Raw genomic sequence first — 22,806 nt, 5'->3', positions numbered from 1 at the left:
TTTAATGCTTCTCTCCTGCTGCTTCTCTCTCCCTGGTGCATGTCAAGATGGACGCTCGCTTGCCGATTACAACATCACAAGTGGCTCCTGTCTGCGTCTGGATCGGAGAGCAACTAAACATGCCACTGCCAGTTCGGAGTATGACTCAGAGATGATGAAGCGCAAGTTCATTATGGCACAGCAGGTATGTATACTCAAAGAGTAGTGATTGTCAATAGTCAGCAGAGTGCTTTTGTTTTCTAAAATTGTCTGATTCCTGTTGTTTTGTGCATGGAACATAATTCGGTATGTCGCAAACATTAGGCAGTTTGATGTAAATCTTGAGGTTTGTAAACATACCATGGCTAGTAAACTAGAATTTCTGTTGTAAGCTAGTTACCTGCAAGCATTTCACTTTGATACTCTGTGCAATCATGGTCTTCACAATTAGGATGGACTGTCCTACTACCCGATCAAGAGCTCTGTCAGTGCCAAGCGTAACCAGACGGCCATTGTGCCGCTCATGCAGGCTGAGCTTGAGGGGCAGCTGGTCACTATCTACGACGACTCTGTCAGGTAATCGTTTCGTTGCCGTCTGTGGAGTTATACGCGCTCAGTGACACCAGTGTTATACAACATGATGAGCTATTTTAGATAGTTGCTGCCTGTAGTTTACTCTGGTAACCACAAATTTTGTTACTGTTATGTGTTCATGAGCAATATAAACAACTGCATGTATTACCAAGACGGTGTTCATTTTGAACATACCGCCATGCATGTCAGGTTGCCGGAGAATGTGGAGCTCGATTACCATTCATTCCTCCTGTTGTGTCTTGCACTGTACAGGAAGGGAAATCCCCTGGCAGCTGTCCTCTTCGAGAACACCACTGGACTAACACTGGAGCAGGGTACTCTGCAGGTTGGTGCGGCCAATCGCATACTATTCATCTGTAGTGTCACTGACTGCCGGTACTGTCGCTTTTCAAGGTTGCATAATTGGGTGACGGCTGATCCTGTGTCAGTAACAGGGGGAGGGGAGAGGGAGGAGGATGGGGGGGGGGGGGGGGGTCTTCAGAAGTTCCCTTGGTAGTGTGTGAGAACTCAATACAGGGTCAATGGTCGTGTCAAAGACTGATTTGCTGAGCTATGTTTGTGACACTGTCTGGTCGCCTCTTTCCTGCTGATGTGGTATCTGTTGCTGCAGGTTATGAACGAGAAGATATTCCTGGGAGAAGGCTCGTACGTATAGCCTAGATTAGACTTGCTGCTGACGTGCTTAACTCATCATGTTGTTGTGGACACTGAGTGCAAACAGGCATGTATGCCCATTCATCGTCGTGTGTGTGTATGGGGGGGGGGGTTGGAAAGAAGAGAGAGGACGTGAGCGAGAAGGAGAGGGAGAGAGAGAGAGAGAGAGAGAGAGAGAGAGAGAGAGAGACAGACAGACAGACAGACAGACAGACAGACAGACAGAGATAGAGACAGAGACAGAGACAGACAGACAGAGAGAGAGAGAGAGAGAGAGAGAGAGAGAGAGAGAGAGAGAGAGAGAGAGAGAGAGAGAGAGAGAGAGAGAGAGAGAGACAGACAGACAGGTTCCGTAATATCGGCGGAAGGGATCTACTGCTGACTTGCGAACTTAGAAACATGTACTTTGTTTCTGGTATCTTTGTGCGTTTCACGATGGTCGTGTTTTCTTCAAGTTGGAAATCGGGCCTTTGGTAGATATGTGCTGCATTGGCATGGGAGGAAGTGGTACAGTCAAGGTTCACTTCTTTTTTACTCTCTTTCTCACTCCTGTGTGCAGCCACACCATACGTGCTCCCACCCCTAACACACCTCAGTCACATGCACACCCACGTACACACGCACACAGCAACAACAAACAGCCTCTGCGGGGACAGCAGCAACAGCAAGAAGAAAACGGGGACAGCAGCAACAGCAAGCAAGTGTATTGTCAACTCACGGCGACAATAGTAAACAGCTTTAAAAAAGCAACTCAACTACATCATCGAAATTAGTGCAGTCTGCAATCTGAGCACACCGCCAGCGGTGTGCTACGGAAATATCCAAACGACTCAACAAAATAACCATTCACTAGGGCGGGCGGGCATGGGCACTACACTTGCAAAGCAAGAAGAAAAAGAATGCCGCAGCCGGAGCGCATGCTCCTAATATCTCGCATTTGCGAGCAGCAAATGTTACGTCATGCAAAAGAAAGACAAAAAAGAACTACATTTCTCGTTTCTTTCCTACGTCAGCCAACGAGAAATGAGGCATTTCTTTTTTACTCTCTTTCTCACTCCTGTGTGCAGCCACACCATACGTGCTCCCACCCCTAACACACCTCAGTCACATGCACACCCACGTACACACGCACACAGCAACAACAAACAGCCTCTGCGGGGACAGCAGCAACAGCAAGAGCAGCAAAGCATAGCTAATGGATGGCCAGTGCCCTTGACACTGAGAGCATTGCTGAGAGTGACTCCTTGAAGTACATCCGCATGGATGTTTCGCTTCTCCAGCCGCCCTGACGTTAGATCAGTCTATCCGGGACTCCTGCTGCCGCGGCCACCGATGCTCCCCCAGAACGCAGGCTATGCAGCCCAAATGCGCTTGGGTTGAAGTTCGCTTGGCACAGCGCGTCCTGGATCAGCTCTCGGGCACGGCTGTAAGACATCTGGTCCCGGACAACTTGACTAGCGTTTCCTTGCCGAATACAGCCGAACAACTTCTGGTGGCCTTCGTAGCCACCTCTAGACAGCAGTCACTCTGTTAGAGCCACTGGGCATACTGCTCCATGCCATCTTGACAGCAGCACCCAGTTACCTTGGCGCAGTTGATCATTTTTTCTCACTTCGAGAAATAGTGCCATGTAATCTTCCTTGATTTCGATCTCGTCGACGTATATGTTTGACAAGTCGTTCCACCGCAAGAGCCCTGCGAAGCCAACGGTCATCAGAGTCGCTGTCTGCAAGTTCTGCAGTGATTCATTGCTCAAGAGCCTGGTAGCAACTTGGTTTAGCATCTGCTTCGTCATCGGCCTCTTCCGGTTCTTCGGCGCCGCCAGCAGTCGTTTGGCGGCCTGGACTAGGTTCCGAACCTGTGCGTTGTCTGTGGGGTCCGGTAGGCCTCGCACCTTGTGCGACCAGGCCAACGCGCAAATAGCGGATGTTATTGGTGACGCTGTCCGTGCCTCCTGGAGCAGCTTCACGACATACAAACATATGTGCCAAGACTCGGCTGGTACGCTCGGGATCTCTTGACTGCTAGCCCACTCTTGCCAGCGCTGAAATGTCGACAAATACTTGGTCACTGTTCCCGGTGCCCTACTCGCCAACATGACTTCTGGAATCTTCCTGGATAGGCCAAGTTCACGAGCTCCTGGGTTGGCTCCACTTGAACCGCCCTCAGCTCTAGGCATGAACACAAGATCATAACGTGAGGCGCCTGTCAACAGAGTCATCAGCATTAGCGTCGGCTTCAGCATCTGCAGCAGCTATCAGCATCACTTGAAGAGCATTATACAACGGCATCAGCAGCAGCAGCGTCTGCCAGCCCTGTGGGCTACAACATCGTCATCGGCATCACCAGCAGCAGCATCCATCCGCCCTGCGGATTATGACATTGTCAGCAGCATCTGCCTCCTGCCCTGCAGGCAATGGTGTTCCCTGAACACCAACATAGGACAATGCCTCGTGCACCGTGCACTCACATGTGCTCGCGCCACAAAACCACAGCAATCGTGTCAGTACGCAAATCAGCAACAGTTATTCTTCATGCACACTCTTAAAGCCAGCATTTCTGAATAATATTGCTTGCCCCCCAGCAAGTTGTAAGGGCAGGTACCTTCCAGAAATGTGTTTTCATCATGGGGTAGCACCAAAACTCCTTTTACAAATGGTTTCCAGCTTTGCCTCCCATGTAATTTTGGCCACCAATCCGCTGACACCCACTTAGGCACAACCAGTGTGCCATGGCCGCAGCACATTTTTAACATACTCAAAACTCTGGGTATTAGGTGGAACGGAGGTGTAAGCCACACCGTTTCCATTGACCAATCAACCGTAAAGGCATCGATCGCATAACATCCCGGATTCCACCACCTTGAACAGAAACGCTTTAACTATTTCGTCCTCAGACTCGCAAAGCAATCTAGCGTATGGGGACCCCACACACGCTCGATTTGTTCAAAAACAGCCGGGTTTAGCCGCCAATCATCTGTGTCAACTATTTTCGAATAGTAGTCCGCCAATTCATTTTGTTCTCTGGGAACCCATTCGGCAATCAGGCGGATTCCGTGTTTCATGCACACCTGGAGGATTCGCATGGCCTCCCTTTGCAAATGCTCCCTTCTGCTGCCCACCTGGATAATGTGCACAGCTGCCTGGTTATCGCTTCTGTGAATGCAGATACCTCCTTCTAGTTTGTGTGCTAATGATTCAAGCACCAACGCGATTGCTCTCAATTCTCTCCACGTGGAGCTTCTTCGGTCATTCAAAATCTCATTGGACCACTCTCCTCTGGCTACCTCGACTGCACTGCCGTCTACTAAAAATCCGCCCCAGCCAGAGTCGCTCGCATCGGACCAGGTCAGGACCGTTGCCTTTGGGCAGTTTTTCCAAAATGGTTGGCCGTGCCAGTCTTCAAAAACCGTGCTCCAAAATTCCAAGTCGCACCTTGCCGCATCCGGCCATTTCACTGGGGCGTACCAAGAACTCCTAGACAATATCATGCTGTAGAATGCCCTGGTACGCAGACGGCAAATTGGCCCGAGCGCAAGCGACATAGACAACAGGAAGCCGGCTAGCCTCGCCACTTCCCTCGCGGGTGGCGCTGCTAGACCGCTCAGCCGTGCTAGGCACTCTTTAAGCCTCGCCACTCTGCGCTCTGTCGCAAAAATTCGACCCTCTTTGAGGTCAATGCGCATGCCTAGCATTTCGACCGTTTGTGATGGCTCCCACTGGGATTTTTGTTCATTGGGCACAAACCCAGCTCTCAAGAGGTCAGCTTTCATCTGTTTTGCCACCACCTTTGCCCCTTCGACAGTAGAGTGCCCACCAGACCCGTCGTCCATGTAGAGCTGACATCTTATGCCCAACTCCCTCCAACGCCGCAGTAAAACACGTGTCACTTTTGTGAAAACATAAGGAGCCGTGGAGAGGCCAAACGGTAACACGCAAAATACATAGGTTGTGATAGTTCCCTCCGCATTAAACCACTTAAACCCCAAGTACTTTTGATGCTCCTGTGCAATTTCAATGTGGTGGTACCCGCTTTTCAGGTCAAAAGTAATCACGTAGTCGCCCTTTTCGTAGACTCTTGCGACTGTTTTCAGGTCTTCCATTTTGAATTTAAATTTCGCCAGATAAGTATTGACGTACCTCAAATCCAAAATGAGTCTTAACTTTTTTCCATTATTTACCACGCCTAAAGGGCTGCAAATCATTGCCTCCTCACTCTTGACCTCCTTTATGCACCCTCTTTCCATCAAGTCTCTAATTGAATCTGTGACAAAATCAAATTGGCACTGAACGCTACTGTGATTTTTTGCAGTTTTCGGCCTTGGTAGCTGCACGAACGGGAGTAGATACCCTTCACAAATGATCCTTAGCACAAATTCGGATGCCCCCATAGTTTCCCAAAATGGCTTGCACCTAGCTAAACTGCCCACCACCACCCCTTGCCCCTCTAGTTCCCCTTGATCGTCAGATTCACACAAGCCTGCCACGCACCCCTCGTCAACAACACTCAGCACCGAATACACTTCATCATCTATTACATCAGGGGGGAGTCCGTCCGCACAGCCCTCAGAGTATTTCTGAGCGGCTGGCTTCTGGCAGAAATTGATGAAGTGGCCTGGCTCGCCGCAACAGAAGCAGACTTTGGGGCCAGGCTGGATGGGGTTTCTCCCCGGTTGCGTCCTTGGTGCCTCGCTGGGCCCAGAAGGTGACTGCTGTTGTGGTGGCTGCTCAGCCCCTCGTGCGGCTGCTTTAGGGGTGACCACCCCGCCCCTGCCGAACCTGGATGGGACGCCCCCCCCCCCGAAAGGGCCGCTGCATGGCCACGGACTGCACGGCCGCATTCAGTCTCTTGCTCTTTTCGGCGGAGGTCACAATGCTGAGGATTCCCCCTCCCTCCACAAATTTGTTCGCCACCTCTACCCCATGGGTATCGGCGACGGCGAGCCACTCTTGCCTGTCCTCTAGAATGTCCTCACCTTTCTTTAGGTTTTTCGTTGCGCTCCTCAGCCGGTCGGATTTTAGTGCCCTCCGCACTTTCTCCAGGCGCTCCTGGAGCCGGGCGTTGACTGAGTGCTGGTGTTCATACGCCACGTTCCTCCATTTACTGGGGCCCGTTGACGTAGCACTCGAGTGATGGCGATGACGGCGAGCCTTCCTGCCGGAACTTTTTGATTTTTTGAATTTTTTGGACCTGGATCTCCGGCTCCTGGGGCTGGGTGACCGCGATGCACTGCTGGCACTCGACGATGATCTAGATGACGACGACGACGGCGACGACGACGACGATGACGGAGAACGTCTCCGTCTGCGACCTCTGCCGCGTGGGGATTCCGGGGCCCTGGCCCTTTCGAGCTCGATTTGGGCCTCGAGCAGCCTGATGCGAGTTGCCTGCTCCTCCAGGCGTGCCGCCGCCGCATCGTTCTGCTGCGCGTCAGCCTGCAGTCGTGCGGGTTCTGCGCTTGCAGCACGGCGGGTCCTTTTTCGGGGAGGCATGTTCCTAAAAAGGATCCTGAAAGTACGTTGAAAAATAAAACGGGATGAGAAATACACTACACTTGCAAAGCAAGAAGAAAAAGAATGCCGCAGCCGGAGCGCATGCTCCTAATATCTCGCATTTGCGAGCAGCAAATGTTACGTCATGCAAAAGAAAGACAAAAAAGAACTACATTTCTCGTTTCTTTCCTACGTCAGCCAACGAGAAATGAGGCATTTGTCAACTGTCTTTGCACATGCCTGTTCTGTTTCAATCTTCTAGGTTGCCTGGTCTTGGAATTGGCGATGAGAGTGCTCCGATACCGTATGCTGTGGAGATGGGTGTGGAAGTGTCTATTTCTCACGTACAAAAGCGACATCACGCACATGAGGTCAAGGTAGGTATGCATGGGTATGCAGACTGTGCAGACTGTGCAGACAGTGAATTAAGAATATCATAAATTGCCAATTGGGTGTTTTTGTGCTGGAGTAAGGTTTGAGAGTACATGTACATATATTCAGTGGCACATTCTAAGCATCTTTGGATACTCCCTTCTCCAGTGAAGGTATGGGCTTACCAATGATTACTATGCTAGGCCGTCGCAGCCTGAGGCCGCCCCACTTTTTCGGCCTTTTTTTCTTTTTTTTCTTCTTTTTTTGGAGCACACTGCAACAAAGCGCGATGATTGCTGCTCAGCGCAAATGTGGCAAATAATGAAGAATCCTTGTCCCCGATAGTGTTTTTTGCAGAATCAAAAAGTCTTTTATTGCAGTTACACTGAAATGGCACCAAATGCCTGGAAAATTGTGGAAATGCTTGCAATTGGCTTCAATTTTTGAAAAATTGGGGCCCCCGGACCCCCCCCCCCTTCCATGGCCACCCCACCTTCAAAGTCGGTGCGACGGGCCTGCTATATCTGTGTGCATGCAGTACTGATACCAGCGTGACAACTGCTGGACTGTAGAAGGTAGGCTGGAGGTGGCGCTGCCGGGCCACTGCTTTCTCACCGTGTGTCTTCTGGTGTTCCTCTGTTATGATCTAGATGCACGACGGGTCAATCTTCCTGTACTACTACCGCCAGCAAACTTCCAAGTACAGCATCAAGAATATGACAGCTCGCAAGCTTGACTTTATGCTCAACCACACGTTCCTGGATGCGTGGGAGCTGTATGACCATGAGGATGTGAGTACTCACTACTGGTGCCGTCGCCACGCTTAGACTCTGAGAAAGTGTACACTTGCAATCTCTGTGCTCAGGGCCTGAGATGTGAACCCATTAAGAGGTGCTCGTTATCTTCCTCTCTTGTGTATGACTTAGAGAGGTAAGATCGCGTGGACGTCAGCTTCATGGCCACTCCCTAAACTCGTGGTACCCTGTCGGTTTGGTTATGTGCTTGTGCTTTGTCTTGTGTGCTACCTGCACCCTGGCACCCTGGTACAATGGTTACAAACACAACCCCCGGGCTAGACCCAGATTGACAATGGTACTCGTGAGATCATTATACTCTTGAGCATGCTGTGCATAGTTTAACGCCAGCATCGCTATAATCACATTGTTATCATGTGCATGTGCAGGAGGGCGTCCAGCCCGTGGATATTACAGACCGCGTGTACCGGTTCCGTTTTGACGTACCGGCTCGTACGGAGAAAGAAGGCTCTGGTGCGCAGGCGACGGAAATGGAGTTCCCTGTCCGCGAGCAGGTAAGACTAGCCAGGATAGTGGACTGCGTGCGTTTCTGGTATGCACTGATCAGTCCAGCAATCACCGATAACTACAGTACTGGCCAAAGAAATCCAACCTCATGAATAAAATATCACCGGGCGCTATGCAGTCCTAGCACTGCACACACCGCCATCATAATATTGGGCATCAATGCGCGTTTGGTTTGCGATGTAAAATAAAACTTCAATAGTAGCATAATATGGATACAAGTGTAGTCAAACCGACTGTGGACCAGGATCCACCCAGTGCGAGTTCTCACACAAATGCATCATGATTGATGTAATGCTTGTGCAACGTTCAGCACACTTATGCACAGGCTTGCACCTCCCATGATGGCGATAGTACCATACCATTATAGCAGAGTGCGGCGGTCATGGTCTGGACTGCACTTACTTAGCATGGTTTTCTCTCAAGCATTTCAGTATGGTTTCAGTCCATGACAAACTGCTGCTGCTGCTGTTGGGCTGTGTTAACATGTGCATGTGCATGCGCATGCCTGACTGTACATGCTGCTGTGGGCTGTGTTAACATGTGCATGTGCATGCGCATGCCTGACTGTACATGCTGCTGTTGGCTGTGTTAACATATGCATGCCCGCTGACTGTATGTGCATATGCATGCCCGTTGAATGTATGTGCATGTGCATGCCTGCTGAATGTATGTGCATGTGCATGCCTGCTGACTCACGGTACAGATCATTTCGGTCAAGAACATCAACATTGGTAGTATGTCACGGGAAGAGCTGACCACTCTCGTTTCAAAGGGCACCGTCCCAGAAGGCGACCCAATTATCGGGCAGTTGGAGGAGACAATGAAGCTCAGAGATCGCTACGACACATTCCTTAGGTGTGTACTACACTGGCCATTCCTGCATTTAAAAAATCCAGACCCACAAAGTGTAGTTGTTCTTACTGCGATACATTCTAATAATAATAATGAGTTGCCTTTTGTTGGCTCTTCTGCCTGGATTTCATTGACAGATGCGTTTAAAAGTCCATGGATCTTTCCATGAGTGACATGCGAACTGTAACTATTATTATTATTATTAGACCCACAAAATCCTAATCATTACTTCATTAATCATCGGGGGAGGTGAAATGGAAAAAGTTTCAAGGCAAACTTGACTGTCACCACCAGGAATCCAACCAGGAATCTTCACTATAGGCCAAGCGATGTTATCAGTATTCTTCACTATAGGCCAAGCGATGTTATCAGTATTCTTCACTATAGGCCAAGCGATGTTATCAGTATTCTTCACTATAGGCCAAGCGATGTTATCAGTATTCTTCACTATAGGCCAAGCGATGTTATCAGTATTCTTCACTATAGGCCAAGCGATGTTATCAGTATGCCGCGGTGACTATGTGTAGTCATCATCCCAGTCGTCATCCCATATCTATTTACCCTCAAAGTTCACTAATCAGTGCAGCAGCAGCAGCAGCAGCAGCAGTCTAATAATACATGTACTAGTATCCTGATTGTGTTTCTGGTGATAGGGGGAATCACGGTATCACGGCAAGTACAGCTTTAAAGTACTAGTATTCAGCTTCAACTGTTCAGCTCTGGGGTTCAGCTCTGGGGTTCAGCTCTGGGGTTCAGCTCTGGGGTTCAGCTCTGGGGTTCAGCTCTGGGGTTCAGCTCTGGGGTTCAGCTCTGGGGTTCAGCTCTGGGGTTCAGCTCTGGGGTTCAGCTCTGGGGTTCAGCTCTGGGGTCAATCAGTTTGCTAACCTTATTTGTCCTTCCTCCGCTGTGAGTCATTGACCAATGTAATGCTGTTGTTGATATTGCTAGGAGCACATACATGTGCCACTTACACGTACATGTATTTGTATATACTGCATTGCGTTACACTGCTCTTTCGTCCAGGATGATTAACGAGAAGGAGGCAGAGCTGAGAGAAGTCAAGGACGCTCAGAGCAGACTGCGCGAGCACATCCGCTCGCTCACCCACTTCGAGAGGGAATCAAAGCGCTATGTGAAGAGCTTAGCTGATGAAGAGGACAAGCTGACTGGCATTGATGCTGAGATCAAGGTTAGCCCCCAGCCACTCACTATAGATCGTATCAAGAGTAGATAAACAAGAGTGTGCAACTCCGGATCTCTCCTGCACAATCTGCAGATACCCCCGCCCACGGCGGAATTTTTTGTTGACGTCACCTTTTTTCAGAGAAACGCGGACTTTACCGCAGAGCAGTGTGAGAGCACGTGCTGGGCACCGACCTTGTAGTGTAAAGCCCGGCCAAGCGCACGAGGGAAACCTCTCCAAAAGGCTCGCAGCGCGTGCGTCATCGAAAAGATTACGTCAACAAAAAATTCCGCCGTGGGCCAACCCATCCGCGAGTTGCACACTCTTGTTTATCTACTCTTGATCGTATCGATCATGACCAGAGTTGGTCACGTGACCAGAGTCGGCCATGTGACCAGAGTCGTTTACATGATCAGAACCAGAGTCGGTTACATAACTAGAATCGGTCACATGACCAGAGTTAGTCACATGGCCAGAGTCGGTCGCAAGATCCTCATCACCTACTGTAGGCACATGATCAGGGCCGCATATTGTTGTCGTTTTTACGACTTATGCGAGTATTAAAGGGCATTTATACCAGAAATGATAAATGGAGTCCGTAAGTGCATGTTCCCCGTCTTTGGTATCTAGCCATGCCTGTGAGTCCTGTCATTGGTATCTAGCCATGCCTGTGAATCCTCATACTCTCTCAGTTACAGCAACAAGTTGCTCAATTTGGTGAAATTCGCCATGTTGCTTTGAGGCAATGCTCTCACTAGGGAGGGAGAGAGAGAGAGAGAGAGAGAGAGAGAGAGAAAGAGCTCGCGTGTCAGCTGTGCTACCATTTTACGCTATATCTCTTGTAAGAAGGCCTTAGGCCTGTGGGGATTGCCCTATCAACAATTTAATAATAATAATAATAAATTAATAATAATCTCCTTCTGTCCCCTTTTCACCAGGCTCTCAAGAATGACAAGAAAGCAGAGAAGCGCCGTCATGTCCAGAAAATCGACTCCGTCAAGTACCACCGCAAGGATATACCCGCGCCACGCGCCAAATAGATTTCGAAAGCGCACGCTAAGTGCTTCTTTCCGATTGCCCCTGACTGTATGCAAACCTGGGTTGCCACTGTGAAGCCGTGCAGACCTCTTTTCAGAGCAGTTCTGCATTTTAGAAGTGGCGGTGTTTACATCCATCCACAAGTTATTGTGTTTTTACTCAGAAAAGAAAATTCATTTTTGATTCACTGCATTGTTTTGCTTCTATTACCCTTCCCGTTTGCATGTTTCCCGCAAACCGATGAATATTTTTATTACGCTGCCAACCTTTTCCATGTTCACTTGGCTGAAGGCTTATACTAGTTGCAGTGGCAAAGCTTGCTGTTTTTTTGACTTTTGGATGATCCTATTTTCTAGCACATTTTGATAAAATATTATCTTAACGATTTCATCATAAAACCCTGTGTAATATCAGCACTGGTCGACTGTACTACATGTGTATCGAACACCCGATTGTGCAGAAGAATTACTTTGAGTAGTTCTTTACGAGTATAGTCAGACCTCGCATAACCGCACACATCCGTTTTCCAGAAAAAAAATCGGGACAGGCGAGGGAACCGGATAATCGAATACACATACTATGGTGTGCATGTCATATGCTGTAGATCGGTAGCCAGCGATTATCTTCCGGATGACGAGGGATCCGGATAAACGAGGACCGGAGAAGCGAGGTCTGACGGTATAGCCGAAGTTCGTTACAACAGAAATGCACTCATACCATACTAACTGCAACACGTCGTCATGACTTGCATGTGGCCCAAGGCTAGGCTGGATGAGTGCACTTGGTTATCATGCGGCCCTACAAGAAATAGTTCATTATAAACGAAAGCAGTTCGTTACAAAGGGTCAATTTTGTATGGGTTCAAACAGAGACATGGCAATGGTTTGCTATAATTATCACGAAATCCGCTATATACGAGTTTGTTATAAGTGAAGTCGACTGTACATGTCCTGGTAATCCTCAGATCATGCTCCATGTGGCTTTGATTTCTTTCCCCAGTGTTTTGTTTGATACGGTGTCTGTCATGTCAGCTCCGAGGTGATCACAGTTCAGCCCAGCCCCAATATGACAATTGAGAATAGGACTGATACCAAATCTGCTCAGTCCCGGTATGGCCTGGGGCTCCAGTCTCGCCGACCCGGGGCGTGGGTTGGATATAAACCCACCGCTGCCACAATGAAAAGAAAAGATTACACTAGATGCACGCATGCAGCATCGCACGGGGAAGGGTAGTGTAAGTTTGCCATACTCAAGTGCTTTACAGAGCAACAGTTGAAACGCTGACAGGAGATGTGACTCGTTTCGTGACGTTTACAACATCTCTCCCTCACCTTCACGGTATTCTTTAGAAGACACCCTTTGATAGGTATCCATTCGCCTCAGAAGAATCCTTGAAATACGAATAATGTCAATGACTCAATGTCACCGTATGTGTGGCATCGTGACATGCACTGGACCAAGAAATCGTGTGGGTACACAGTATCCCGGCACGCAAATACTTATTTCTTCATGTACCCTAGTTGTAAACACTAGAGTACAGGTTTATCTCAATCTGCACCATAATATTATTATAATAAGGAGTGTATGAAGAAATCAAAAGTCCGCCAGCTCGTGTTGACCAGCCACTAGTGGTCAACGCTGCACAAGTCATGGGACAGAGTAATAATAATACTGTACTTCAACTTAGTATGGACCGAAGTAAAAAGACTAGATACGAGTCAAGAAAGATCCAATAAAGGATTGCGATCAATTCAGAAGAGGTCAGGGTTTGAAGCAGACATAGGTGCATGGTGGGAGTGGACAAACGTGTATCAGACCCGTAGATAATTTAGCTGACAACAAACGGGTGCTCAACACATACACGTATGTTAAAGTGTGAAAGCCGCTCAACAAATTACCAACTCTATCAAGAATGAGCAAAGTGACCCTTCTTCTGCCACAGCCCTCCTTGTTATACTTGAAGTAGTTAAACCAGGCCTTTTGATCAATCAATCAATGCTGTGAACACTTTCTTTGCCCCCCCCCCCCCCCCCCCCTGATCTTACACAAAGACTACAGACGTACAGTATCAGGACAGCCATGATGAGGCATGCGATTGAGACGCATGAGTTGCATTTGCTAGAATCAGCCGTGTCAGTGCATCAGCATGGCGCTTGCCTCGGTCATAGTCCACTCTCCAGTCGAGCACATCACCGTTACCAAGAGCAAACTCATCGCGCCACTCCTCTGGCGGCGGGCATCCGTAGTGCGAGGAGTCAGCAATCCATGGACTGGGTGCAGGCAGACCTTCCTCAGAATGCTTCCTCTCCAGCTGCTGTCGTTCAATCACTCGGTCACACACTTTGCATTCAAAAGCAACGATGAAATTCGGCTTACTGCTCAGTTCTAGAAGCACAGAATCCGAAGAAAAAACCCACGAGTGAATGCATTGTAACATATACACCAAGATAGACTGCACTGCATATACTGCACTGAAGTATTTATGGCAATACCCCCCCCCCCCCCCACCACCACCACCACACACACACACTCTCTCTCTCTCTCTCTCTCTCTCTCTCTCTCTCTCTCTCTCTCTCTCTCTCTCTCTCTCTCTCTCTCTCTCTCTCTCTCTCTCTCTCTCTCTCTCTCTCCCCCCCCACACACACAGCATGTGCATGGGAGAGTACATGCACATGCTGCCTATACGCTCCCTATAGTCTACATATCTGTTACCATGGTTACACCATCTAGCAACAGCTGTGGATGATAGATCACCATGAGCTGTGAAACACTCTAAGATCTTCAGAGACGGTGACCACCAACACAGTACAATGCAGCTCCGGTAAGTTACTAGGTTTAAGTCTGATCCAGTATAGAACACGTGATATCAAACATCATTTTAGTAGATGATTTTACCTAACTATTGCACGCACCGTCAAAGAGCGAGGCGTTTTCCTCGAAGTTGGCTGCTGAGTACGGCCGGTCTTCTAGACTGGACTTGAGTTTTTCATTCGTGATGTACTCTGGACCTTTCTTGTACTCCAAGTACTCCCTGTAGGCCGTGTCATTGCTATCCAGGTATTTGATGTAGTCTGCCAGTGCTGCAGGGTTCTCGAACTCATCATAGACCAGCGCAGATCTATGCGTTGGAAGCCACTCGTTCACATTGGGCGCACCACGGTAGATGGGCACGGTTCCTAAATGGAGCGGCCTCCACAGTTTCTCCGTGATGTAGTCGTCGCAGATGCCATTTTCAAATGCAATAATAAACTTGTACCTGTAGCGAACACACATAGTTTCGTCAAGAACATCATGTATAGCACAGAATCAAGTCTCTGCAGTATTACATGTAGCCTGAAAGCTGGTATGCATGTCCACAGATACTCACTTGCGGAGAACATCGTAGAAGCCTTGCTGGAACATTGCATGCGGAGTCTGGTACTCCTCTGGTAACTTGCGGTTGTTCAAACACTCGCCTAGTGCATCCACAGGGATGTGTTCCATCAGCTTCTTGACATACCTGGGAAGGAGAATATTCCAAACCCCACATCTAATTGTATGCATGTACTCGACAATGCAGGGATCTGCAGAGGCTCCCTACATACCGAGCACAATGAACAGTGGGCTAACGGTATAAATTGAATAGGGACACTGGCCGGCAGAGGCAAGATTGCATATAGCTCAGATGTGCACGACAGAACGATAAGAAAGAGCACCCTATCCAACACACTGAAACGGGGACTGACTCCCCCGGGCTGATCGACCGTTGCTGATTAACATTACCGCAGAGATACCGTACACAGTAGGGTTAATCCTCTGCTAGCATAGTGCTCAATGCCCACATGGACAGAGCTTCCTCATAAATCATTTGCATTGCAGAGATAGTGCAGTTCCACAATAGTGTACTTGCAACAAGCACCGGAGGGATATTAAAATCCTTCAATGATATTCGAATCCCATGAAACCCCTGCTGGTGAGGGCAGCGGATTGGTTAGATCCACGGGTGCCGCTCCGTGTCCAAAAGAACACCGGAGTATGGTATCAACTATCGATGGCTACATCAGCATTGGCTGCTTACGTGTCCCTGTAGGATGGGTTGATACAGGTAGACTGGATATACGCCACTGCGGCTAACTTATGCCGCTCATCATTGCGGTATATGTTCTTCTGCTCAACTGGGACCGGCGCTGCAGACAGCAGATAGTCCAAGTTAGGTAGATACTGCAGTGTCAGTGGAAGATCGGAGGCTTGGCGGAACGTGGACGTGATGTTAAACAAGCTAATGCCAGCATCGTGTGAGTACATAGCATTGTTCTTGGGCGATTCCTCGTGGAGCAGTGCCCACATGTGATGCTTCAACCTGGGCAGAGGGGCGGCTTCAGGCTTGCTGCCACTGCCATACATGAGCAATGCTCGCGTGTTGTCATTCAAATACATAGGTGCATGTTGAGCATGTTGAGATTTTACAATACAAGACCCTCTCAAGCATGATATTTCATGTCCTTTGCTGGGATCCGTGGGACTCATACCGTGCCAAACAAGCCACGGCAATTTATTCATCCGTTCCTCCGGTACCTGTGACTCGGCAGGCTCTGCATCACCAGTGCTAGTACTGTCGGCGTCCTGCGCACGTGATTCAGCATCCCATCCCACACTCTCTACTGTGTATCCTGAGTCTGTGTTGTTAATGCCGTCGTCTCTGGTGCACATGAACAGCATGGCAGCGGCGAGAACTGCTCCAGAAATCACCAACACAGTCCATGTGTTCATCATCCTGTCACAGCTGTGATATAGGCTCAGCACTCATAGGCTAAGTGGAATTGATTGCATGTGCCATACGATTAATCGGGTAGAAGCGGAAAACACAGACATCTGCTTTCACTGCATGCCCATGGTACGTTCCAGGCTCCTAGCTTCAATAAGAACGCTATCGATATTCTTGAGTCTGTAGAAAAACTTATTTGCAATACTAGTACTGCGTGTAGCGCACTAACCACCAGCCATACGACAAATCCGAGGAATACAGCCACTCCCAAGACAATTTGAAATGAACAATTTGCAGAAGTGAACCTCTCGGTGCTCTTGAACGATGCCAGACCTAGATCACCGGGGACACGACAAGGACAAACACAGCGTGCGGGAAAATGTGGCCCATCTTTTTCCGTATCGCTGTATACATGGTATATTAAAAAGACATTATCAGAACAAGACATAAACGACAGAGTTGCGTACATGTACTGAGAATGTGATGCTCTTGAGACAAAAGTCAAAACACGAAACGCATCCTCGGCCTCACGTGCACTCACTGCAAAAGCGGCACGTGCAGATTCTATTTTTTGTGAATGCAAGTCGCAGACAGACTGTCAGTCGGTGCATGCATACCACAATTTCGCTACATGCAGTACCCACTGCCCAGGTATACACCGGTACAAGACTAGTACATGTATCTGCAAAACATCGTTTCCGGAGCGGCATTGTTTGAACGACTTTTTACGTTCTCGACAGTATAATTATAGTCGGATTCCCGAAAAGGTCTTTACAAACAGCAGGACAGGTGAAGAGCTTAGTCAGCAGTAGACAATACTCAACAGTGCTAGATCAAAACCGTGACGGTAATCCTCGCAATACGATATTCACGGAGCAGCAGTCTTTGGTCTGGGCTTGCAAGTTGCCAAGAGAAAATGTTGAATCTTCAATATTTTCGCATTCCAATGCTATCATAGCCTAGACATAGGAGTCAGTCGGAGGGCATCAGCATCGTTAGTGCTGCATATTTTGATTCAGCAGGCGGCTAGCTGAGAAGTCGGACTTAGCGAGCGTTGGTCGGGTTGTCGGTGGTGGACACGTGCACTGCCAGTATGCTGGCAAGATGGATTTGGCTACTTTTTTCCCTAGTTGTTCTAATCGCCTCGATCGCCTTTGTTCGAGAAAACATGGATGCACTATTAGGAGTAGATGACGTAGCCTTGGACGATGGCACGGAAGGGCAATTGCCAGATGAGGACGAATCCACGACTCAATCAGAGCCTGGAGAGCTGGAAGTGTCGGACGAGAGAAAGGCCGAGTTGCCATGGTTAATATGGCATGGTATTAGCCCCATTCTAGAAACTAAAGGAAGAGAAATCACGTGTCAGCGGGGATCTTGTATTGTTGGGTCACAAACACCAAAACAGGCACCTATGTATCTGAATGATAACACGCGAGCATTGCTCATGTATGGCAGTGGCAGCAAGCCTGATGCCGCCCCTCTGCCCAGGTTGAAGCATCACATGTGGGCACTGCTCCACGAGGAATCGCCCAAGAACAATGCTATGTACTCGCACGACGCTGGCATCAGTTTGTTCAACTTCACGTCCACGTTCAAACAAGAATCCAACATGCCGCTGACTCTGCAGTACCTGCCCAATCTGCAGTATCTGCTTGCGCAGCCTGTTCCGTTAGAGGAGAAAAATCAGTACCGTCAACAAGAGAATGGATTGGCCTCAGTTGCCTATGTCCAGTCCACCTGCAACAACCCAGCATATAGAGATGCGTAAGTACATACATGTACATGTACATGTCTAACTGTGGAGCAAGTTTGATGTGTCCAAAATGGGAGCATAGTCTATTGCAAAGCATGCCATAAGCTACTGGACTTTCAACGCGCAAAGCTCAGTAGATCTTCGATGTGTCCCCGACTGAGTATATTTGAACGCTACCAACCTTTTTTTTCTTAAAAAAAATTCTGAGCTGTCTTATATTGTGGAGGAGGCTGAGGCCACACCAGTCGTAGCGGGTTATTCCGTGGCATGCCACGCTTAGGTCACCAGTGTTATTGGCCATTTGCTGTGATTGGCTGTTGACCGTCTTGGTCTGGTCGACGAAAATACCCATCCTTATCGGCGTCAACATCGGAACGGACCACAACAACGTCGACCGGACCCAGATGTTTGACAGCCAATCACAACATGTCTTATATTGTTTTATATTGAATTACCCTGAGCCCTACATGCATGCACACATGTCCATGTCCCCCCCCCCCCCACACACACCCATCAGCTATACACAGGCCACCCACAGCAGTCTTTACTAAGGACTCACCTGCGTTCACACGGCCTTGTTTGGTTGACGTCGGCGTTATCCTGTAGGTACGTGAGGAGGTTGATGGAGCATATCCAAGTGGACTCGTTGGGCAAATGTTTGAACAACCGCCAGCTACCTGAGGAACTACGGAACGCGTCCGAAATGTTCAAGGACAGTTTCTATAGCGTTCTCGGGAGGTATGTAGTACACGGTACAGTACATCACATAACTCATGTGTCCTCCTAGTGGCACTGCAGCTATACATAGAATAGATTTTGCAAACTCCCTGAAGAGTGCTCAATGCGCAAGGCGAGGAGCTTTTTACATTCTATAGAAGAGAGAGGATCCAAGTGGATAATTGTACCTTAAAGTTCATGCCAAAGCAGTCGTCAGATATCTGTTGTTCTGACCTAGAATTATCATTATCACCAGTACTGCTTGTGTTTGATGGCTATACAATCATATACAAGTAGTAGAAGTATGTAGTGTAGGCGTAGGCAATGGTTATATGGCAAACATGCTCTAGCCTACTGCACTGGTAGATGTATCTCAGGATAGATCTACCCGATGTACAATGTTACAGAATACAGATACAATCAGTTACAGATACAATCAGTTACAGATACAATGTTACAGATACAATGTTACAGATACGAACTTTGTCAGCACCGAGTAAGTATGGGAATCAAAACGCACATTGTTGATGGGCCTCATTCTTTATTACTTTGAAGTAGTATTAGCGTATCGTAGCATACTACAGTATAGCTATGGCCACCAGTGCTATCTATCACTGAACCATGCGAATAAGGATCATGCCTGTGCTGTGTGCACTTGAAGTGCCGTATAAACGATAAGATGCACCCGTTCTGGAAGTCTTGAGCTGGATTTCCTGCAATCATTTCACGAGTAGTATTCTCGCAAGTCTGTTAGTCTCCATGTGACCGGCATGTGATCTTTTGAAAAGTATATGTATAGTGTTGCTCAATGGTATCCAGTCCCGTCACTCAAGCACCTGCCGGGCGTTGCACAGCCCTAGACCTGCGAACCCTGGGCTGCGAAATGGTGCAAGGCGCAAACTTGAGTGACGAGACTGGATTTCATTGAGCAGGACTGTGCTTGTAGTATATATAGTCAACATTTAATGGTATCAACGTGCTACTCACTTCAGGTAAGTTCATCACTAGTTCACACTGAAAAGTCATACTATGTAGCTAACGGTTCCTCTCTACTTTAATTGCTGCAGGTACAAGTTTATTATTGCATTTGAAAATGGCATCTGCGACGACTACATCACGGAGAAACTGTGGCGGCCGCTCCATTTAGGAACCGTGCCCATCTACCGTGGTGCACCCAATGTGAACGAGTGGCTTCCAACGCCTAGATCTGCGCTGGTCTATGACGAGTTTGAGAACCCTGCAGCACTGGCAGACTACATCAAATACCTGGATAGCAATGACACAGCCTACATGGAGTACTTGGAGTACAAGAAAGGTCCGGAGCACATCACCAATGAAAAACTCAAGTCCCGTCTAGAAGACCGGCCGTACTCGGCTGGTAACTTTCAGGAGAATGAAACTTTGTTCTTGGGTAAGTCACTGTATTATGGCCTGGATAGCAATCTTATTTCTTCTTTGTGAAAACTATTTTTGGCCCACACTATGCTCTAGATGTGACAACTGTGACATGACAGTGGAGCGGTGACAGTAGTATTGATGCTTCGTGTCTTGTGGCCATGCTCCATGCGAGCACGAACTTTCTTGGTGTGAACCGGTCCTGGATGGTTCTTTAAGCAGCACATGCGGCATGCAGTCCAGGACTTGCAGTCGGTCCTCACAGTCTCAATCTGTCATTGCATTACCGTCCCTACCCAGCAACTGTCACTCTGAATATGCATGGTGATCATGCCCGGGTATTTTTTGCCATTGCTGCATTTCCAATCCATTGTTGCCTGCAGAACTGTCTTCACAGAAGCAGGATTTCGTCACTGTATTCGAATGCAAAGTTTGCGATCGGGTGGTTGAGCGAATGGAGTTGGAGAGGAAGCATTCGGAGGAAGGCCTCCCTCCACCGAATCCATGGATTGCCGATTCCTCGCATTATGGTTGCCCGGAACCAGAGGAATGGCAGGATGAGTTTGCAGTAGGAATGGATGATCCACTTGACTGGAAATTAGACTATGAACAAGGCAAGCGTAATGCTGCTGCACTTACTCGGATGATCCTAGCGAATGAGTCGGATGCCTCGAAGTTGTATTCCGACACCTATTATTAGACAGTATTATGCAGGATAGAATGGAACAGTGCAGTGTGCTAAAGACATACGAATCATTGTGTTTGCAGTAGATTATGATACTTTGTCTGAAGAGAATATCCGTATAGTCTATATGCTGACTACCTCTTTAGCAGGGGAGTTGTCAACTACCCCGTGTGTATATTGATCACTGTACCTAGGTGGGTGGATATGCAGGCAATGCATGGCACTAACATACAGTCAGACCTTGCTTATCCGGTCCTCTTTTATCCGGATCCCTCGCCGTCCGGAAGAAAATCGTTGGTTACCGATTTACAGCATATGTCATGCGTACATACGGTATGTGTGTTCGATTATCCGGTTCACTCGCCTATCCAGATACTATTTTGTGGAAAATGGATGTGTGCGGCTAAGTGAGGTCTGACCGTAGTTTTATTACGAGAAACCATGAAACTCGAGAACAGAATACGGTAGGATAGAGGTGGCTAGTCTTCATATTATACTACCGGTATTATCAGTACTAGCAAGTCTAGCATGACACAAAATATAATTATCGAGATATGATATTATTTTCTGTTAGGATCATAAGCACATTCATAGCAATATCTTCATTAACTTTTGTTAGAACCATGTTGACAGATGCTTGTCCTTGTAAGTTTTTCCGGGTGGGGTGTTCCTGGCTTCGTATAATTATTTTCTTTTATTATAAATACCTCCAGGCCTGAGGGCAGTACTATATTGGCTCAATCTGCTTCTTCTGGTATGGCTTGATGTTATGGTATGGCTTGATGACAACCAGCACATCTGCTGCATTCAACTCTTGGCTATTGCGTTTTCACCGCATAGTGCTCAGTTTCTTCAATCCTCCTCTGCACTGTCCTTGGCTATTCCTTCACACATTGCTGATGATGCCCCCGCCGACCTATTCCTGGGTTGTATTATAACTACTCGAGATCATGCCCATTGTACAGTCGTGGCCAAGGACATCAGACCGGGCCATGAGTCTAAAGTAACGCTGCGTGTACATTTCAATGACATGCACGATCCAATAACCCATCCGAGGGCCGTATGAGCCTTGGCGCTGCTTTAGGCTCACAGGTTGTATTTCTTTGGCCACAACTGCACAGAGAACATGTACGGATTGTGAATGTTGGAACAAATCTGTTCTAATCGTACGCGAAGTCCACTGCAGCTAGCTGCATGTGCATGTGTATGCCGTACTGTACTGCAGGAGTGGAGACTCTGGACTAACATTGGACAAGCCTTACAACCTGGCTCAGTGGTAAACCATGCAGAATGCTTGGTGTATACGGGCTTTATTGGCCATGCATGTAGCCTATCATCAAGAGTGCATAGCTCCTGCTAATAATAATTCCGGCACCATTTTGAAATTGAGATGAAAGTGCAGCAGTTGCCGTTATTGTGAATTTTCATCCAGCTGGAAACTCATGTGCAAGTGGTACATCCTTGTTGGGCAGGCAAAAGTAGATGCTGCAGTACTGTGCCTGTGTGTTTGTCCTTGCGTGAATGCAGGCTTATATACAAGCAGTGTTTCTTATTAGCTATCCTCAATCTCAGATAGTTATACTAGTAGGGTACTTACTTGACAGCTTGCTCCGTTTGGCAGCACTGCTTGGCCACAAAGTGCAAGCGTTCAGGATGTCCAACCTCGGGCCAGGATCAGTGGCATTGCTCCAGTCTCTACCGGCTCACCACTAGCAGTACATCACGGTACATGGCTGCATTCTCAGTAGTACAGTATACAAGTAATGATGAATTATTGTACGCTTTTCGAGTTGAAAGGGGAAGTATATGCACAGAAAACTCTCCACTTGGCAGTGACAGACCATGCGTATGACGATTGTGCCTTCCCCAAACACACACCATGTACCATGTATACGCCCGTCGCATGTACCATGTATACGCCCGTCGCAAGAGAAGCACACAAATCTGCAAATGCACACCACACACACACACACACACAACACACCAACTCCGATCGTTTGACTCACAAGTGCATCACGTCCAT

The 22,806-nt window shown here is 48.1% G+C and overlaps 3 protein-coding genes across 3 annotated transcripts in view; 2 read left to right on the top strand and 1 right to left on the bottom strand.

Annotated features, from left to right (window-relative positions):
• The window catches only part of LOC135805963 (uncharacterized), a 34,269-nt gene extending 22,354 nt beyond the window's left edge, over positions 1-11,915 (top strand). Inside the window, exons 11-20 of the mRNA XM_065320088.1 lie at positions 48-184; positions 431-555; positions 826-898; positions 1,184-1,218; positions 6,982-7,096; positions 7,742-7,882; positions 8,275-8,400; positions 9,117-9,268; positions 10,289-10,454; positions 11,387-11,915. Coding sequence (XP_065176160.1) covers positions 48-184; positions 431-555; positions 826-898; positions 1,184-1,218; positions 6,982-7,096; positions 7,742-7,882; positions 8,275-8,400; positions 9,117-9,268; positions 10,289-10,454; positions 11,387-11,488 — 1,172 coding nt within the window. The 3' untranslated portion in view covers positions 11,489-11,915. The remainder of the gene's footprint in view (positions 1-47; positions 185-430; positions 556-825; positions 899-1,183; positions 1,219-6,981; positions 7,097-7,741; positions 7,883-8,274; positions 8,401-9,116; positions 9,269-10,288; positions 10,455-11,386) is intronic.
• A 1,597-nt stretch (positions 11,916-13,512) lies between these two features.
• LOC135805965 (alpha-(1,3)-fucosyltransferase 11-like) lies at positions 13,513-16,635 on the bottom strand. The gene is made up of 4 exons (XM_065320091.1): positions 15,544-16,635; positions 14,854-14,985; positions 14,399-14,742; positions 13,513-13,871 (listed from the first exon to the last, which is right to left on the bottom strand). The coding sequence occupies exons 1-4, from the start codon at positions 16,236-16,238 to the stop codon at positions 13,555-13,557; spliced, it is 1,488 nt and encodes a 495-aa protein (XP_065176163.1). The 5' UTR covers positions 16,239-16,635; the 3' UTR covers positions 13,513-13,554.
• Positions 16,636-16,958: 323 nt separating this feature from the next.
• On the top strand, positions 16,959-21,721 carry LOC135805966 (alpha-(1,3)-fucosyltransferase 11-like). Its single transcript, XM_065320092.1, has 4 exons — positions 16,959-17,997; positions 18,593-18,724; positions 19,771-20,114; positions 20,482-21,721. Exons 1-4 carry the CDS (start codon positions 17,324-17,326, stop codon positions 20,796-20,798), a joined length of 1,467 nt encoding a protein of 488 aa, XP_065176164.1. The 5' UTR covers positions 16,959-17,323; the 3' UTR covers positions 20,799-21,721.
• The last annotated feature ends 1,085 nt before the right edge of the window (positions 21,722-22,806 follow it).

The sequence above is a fragment of the Sycon ciliatum genome, chromosome 1, assembly GCF_964019385.1.
Source record: "Sycon ciliatum chromosome 1, ocSycCili1.1, whole genome shotgun sequence".
Lineage (NCBI taxonomy): Eukaryota > Metazoa > Porifera > Calcarea > Leucosolenida > Sycettidae > Sycon > Sycon ciliatum.
This window is presented reverse-complemented; position numbering and strand designations above follow the sequence as displayed.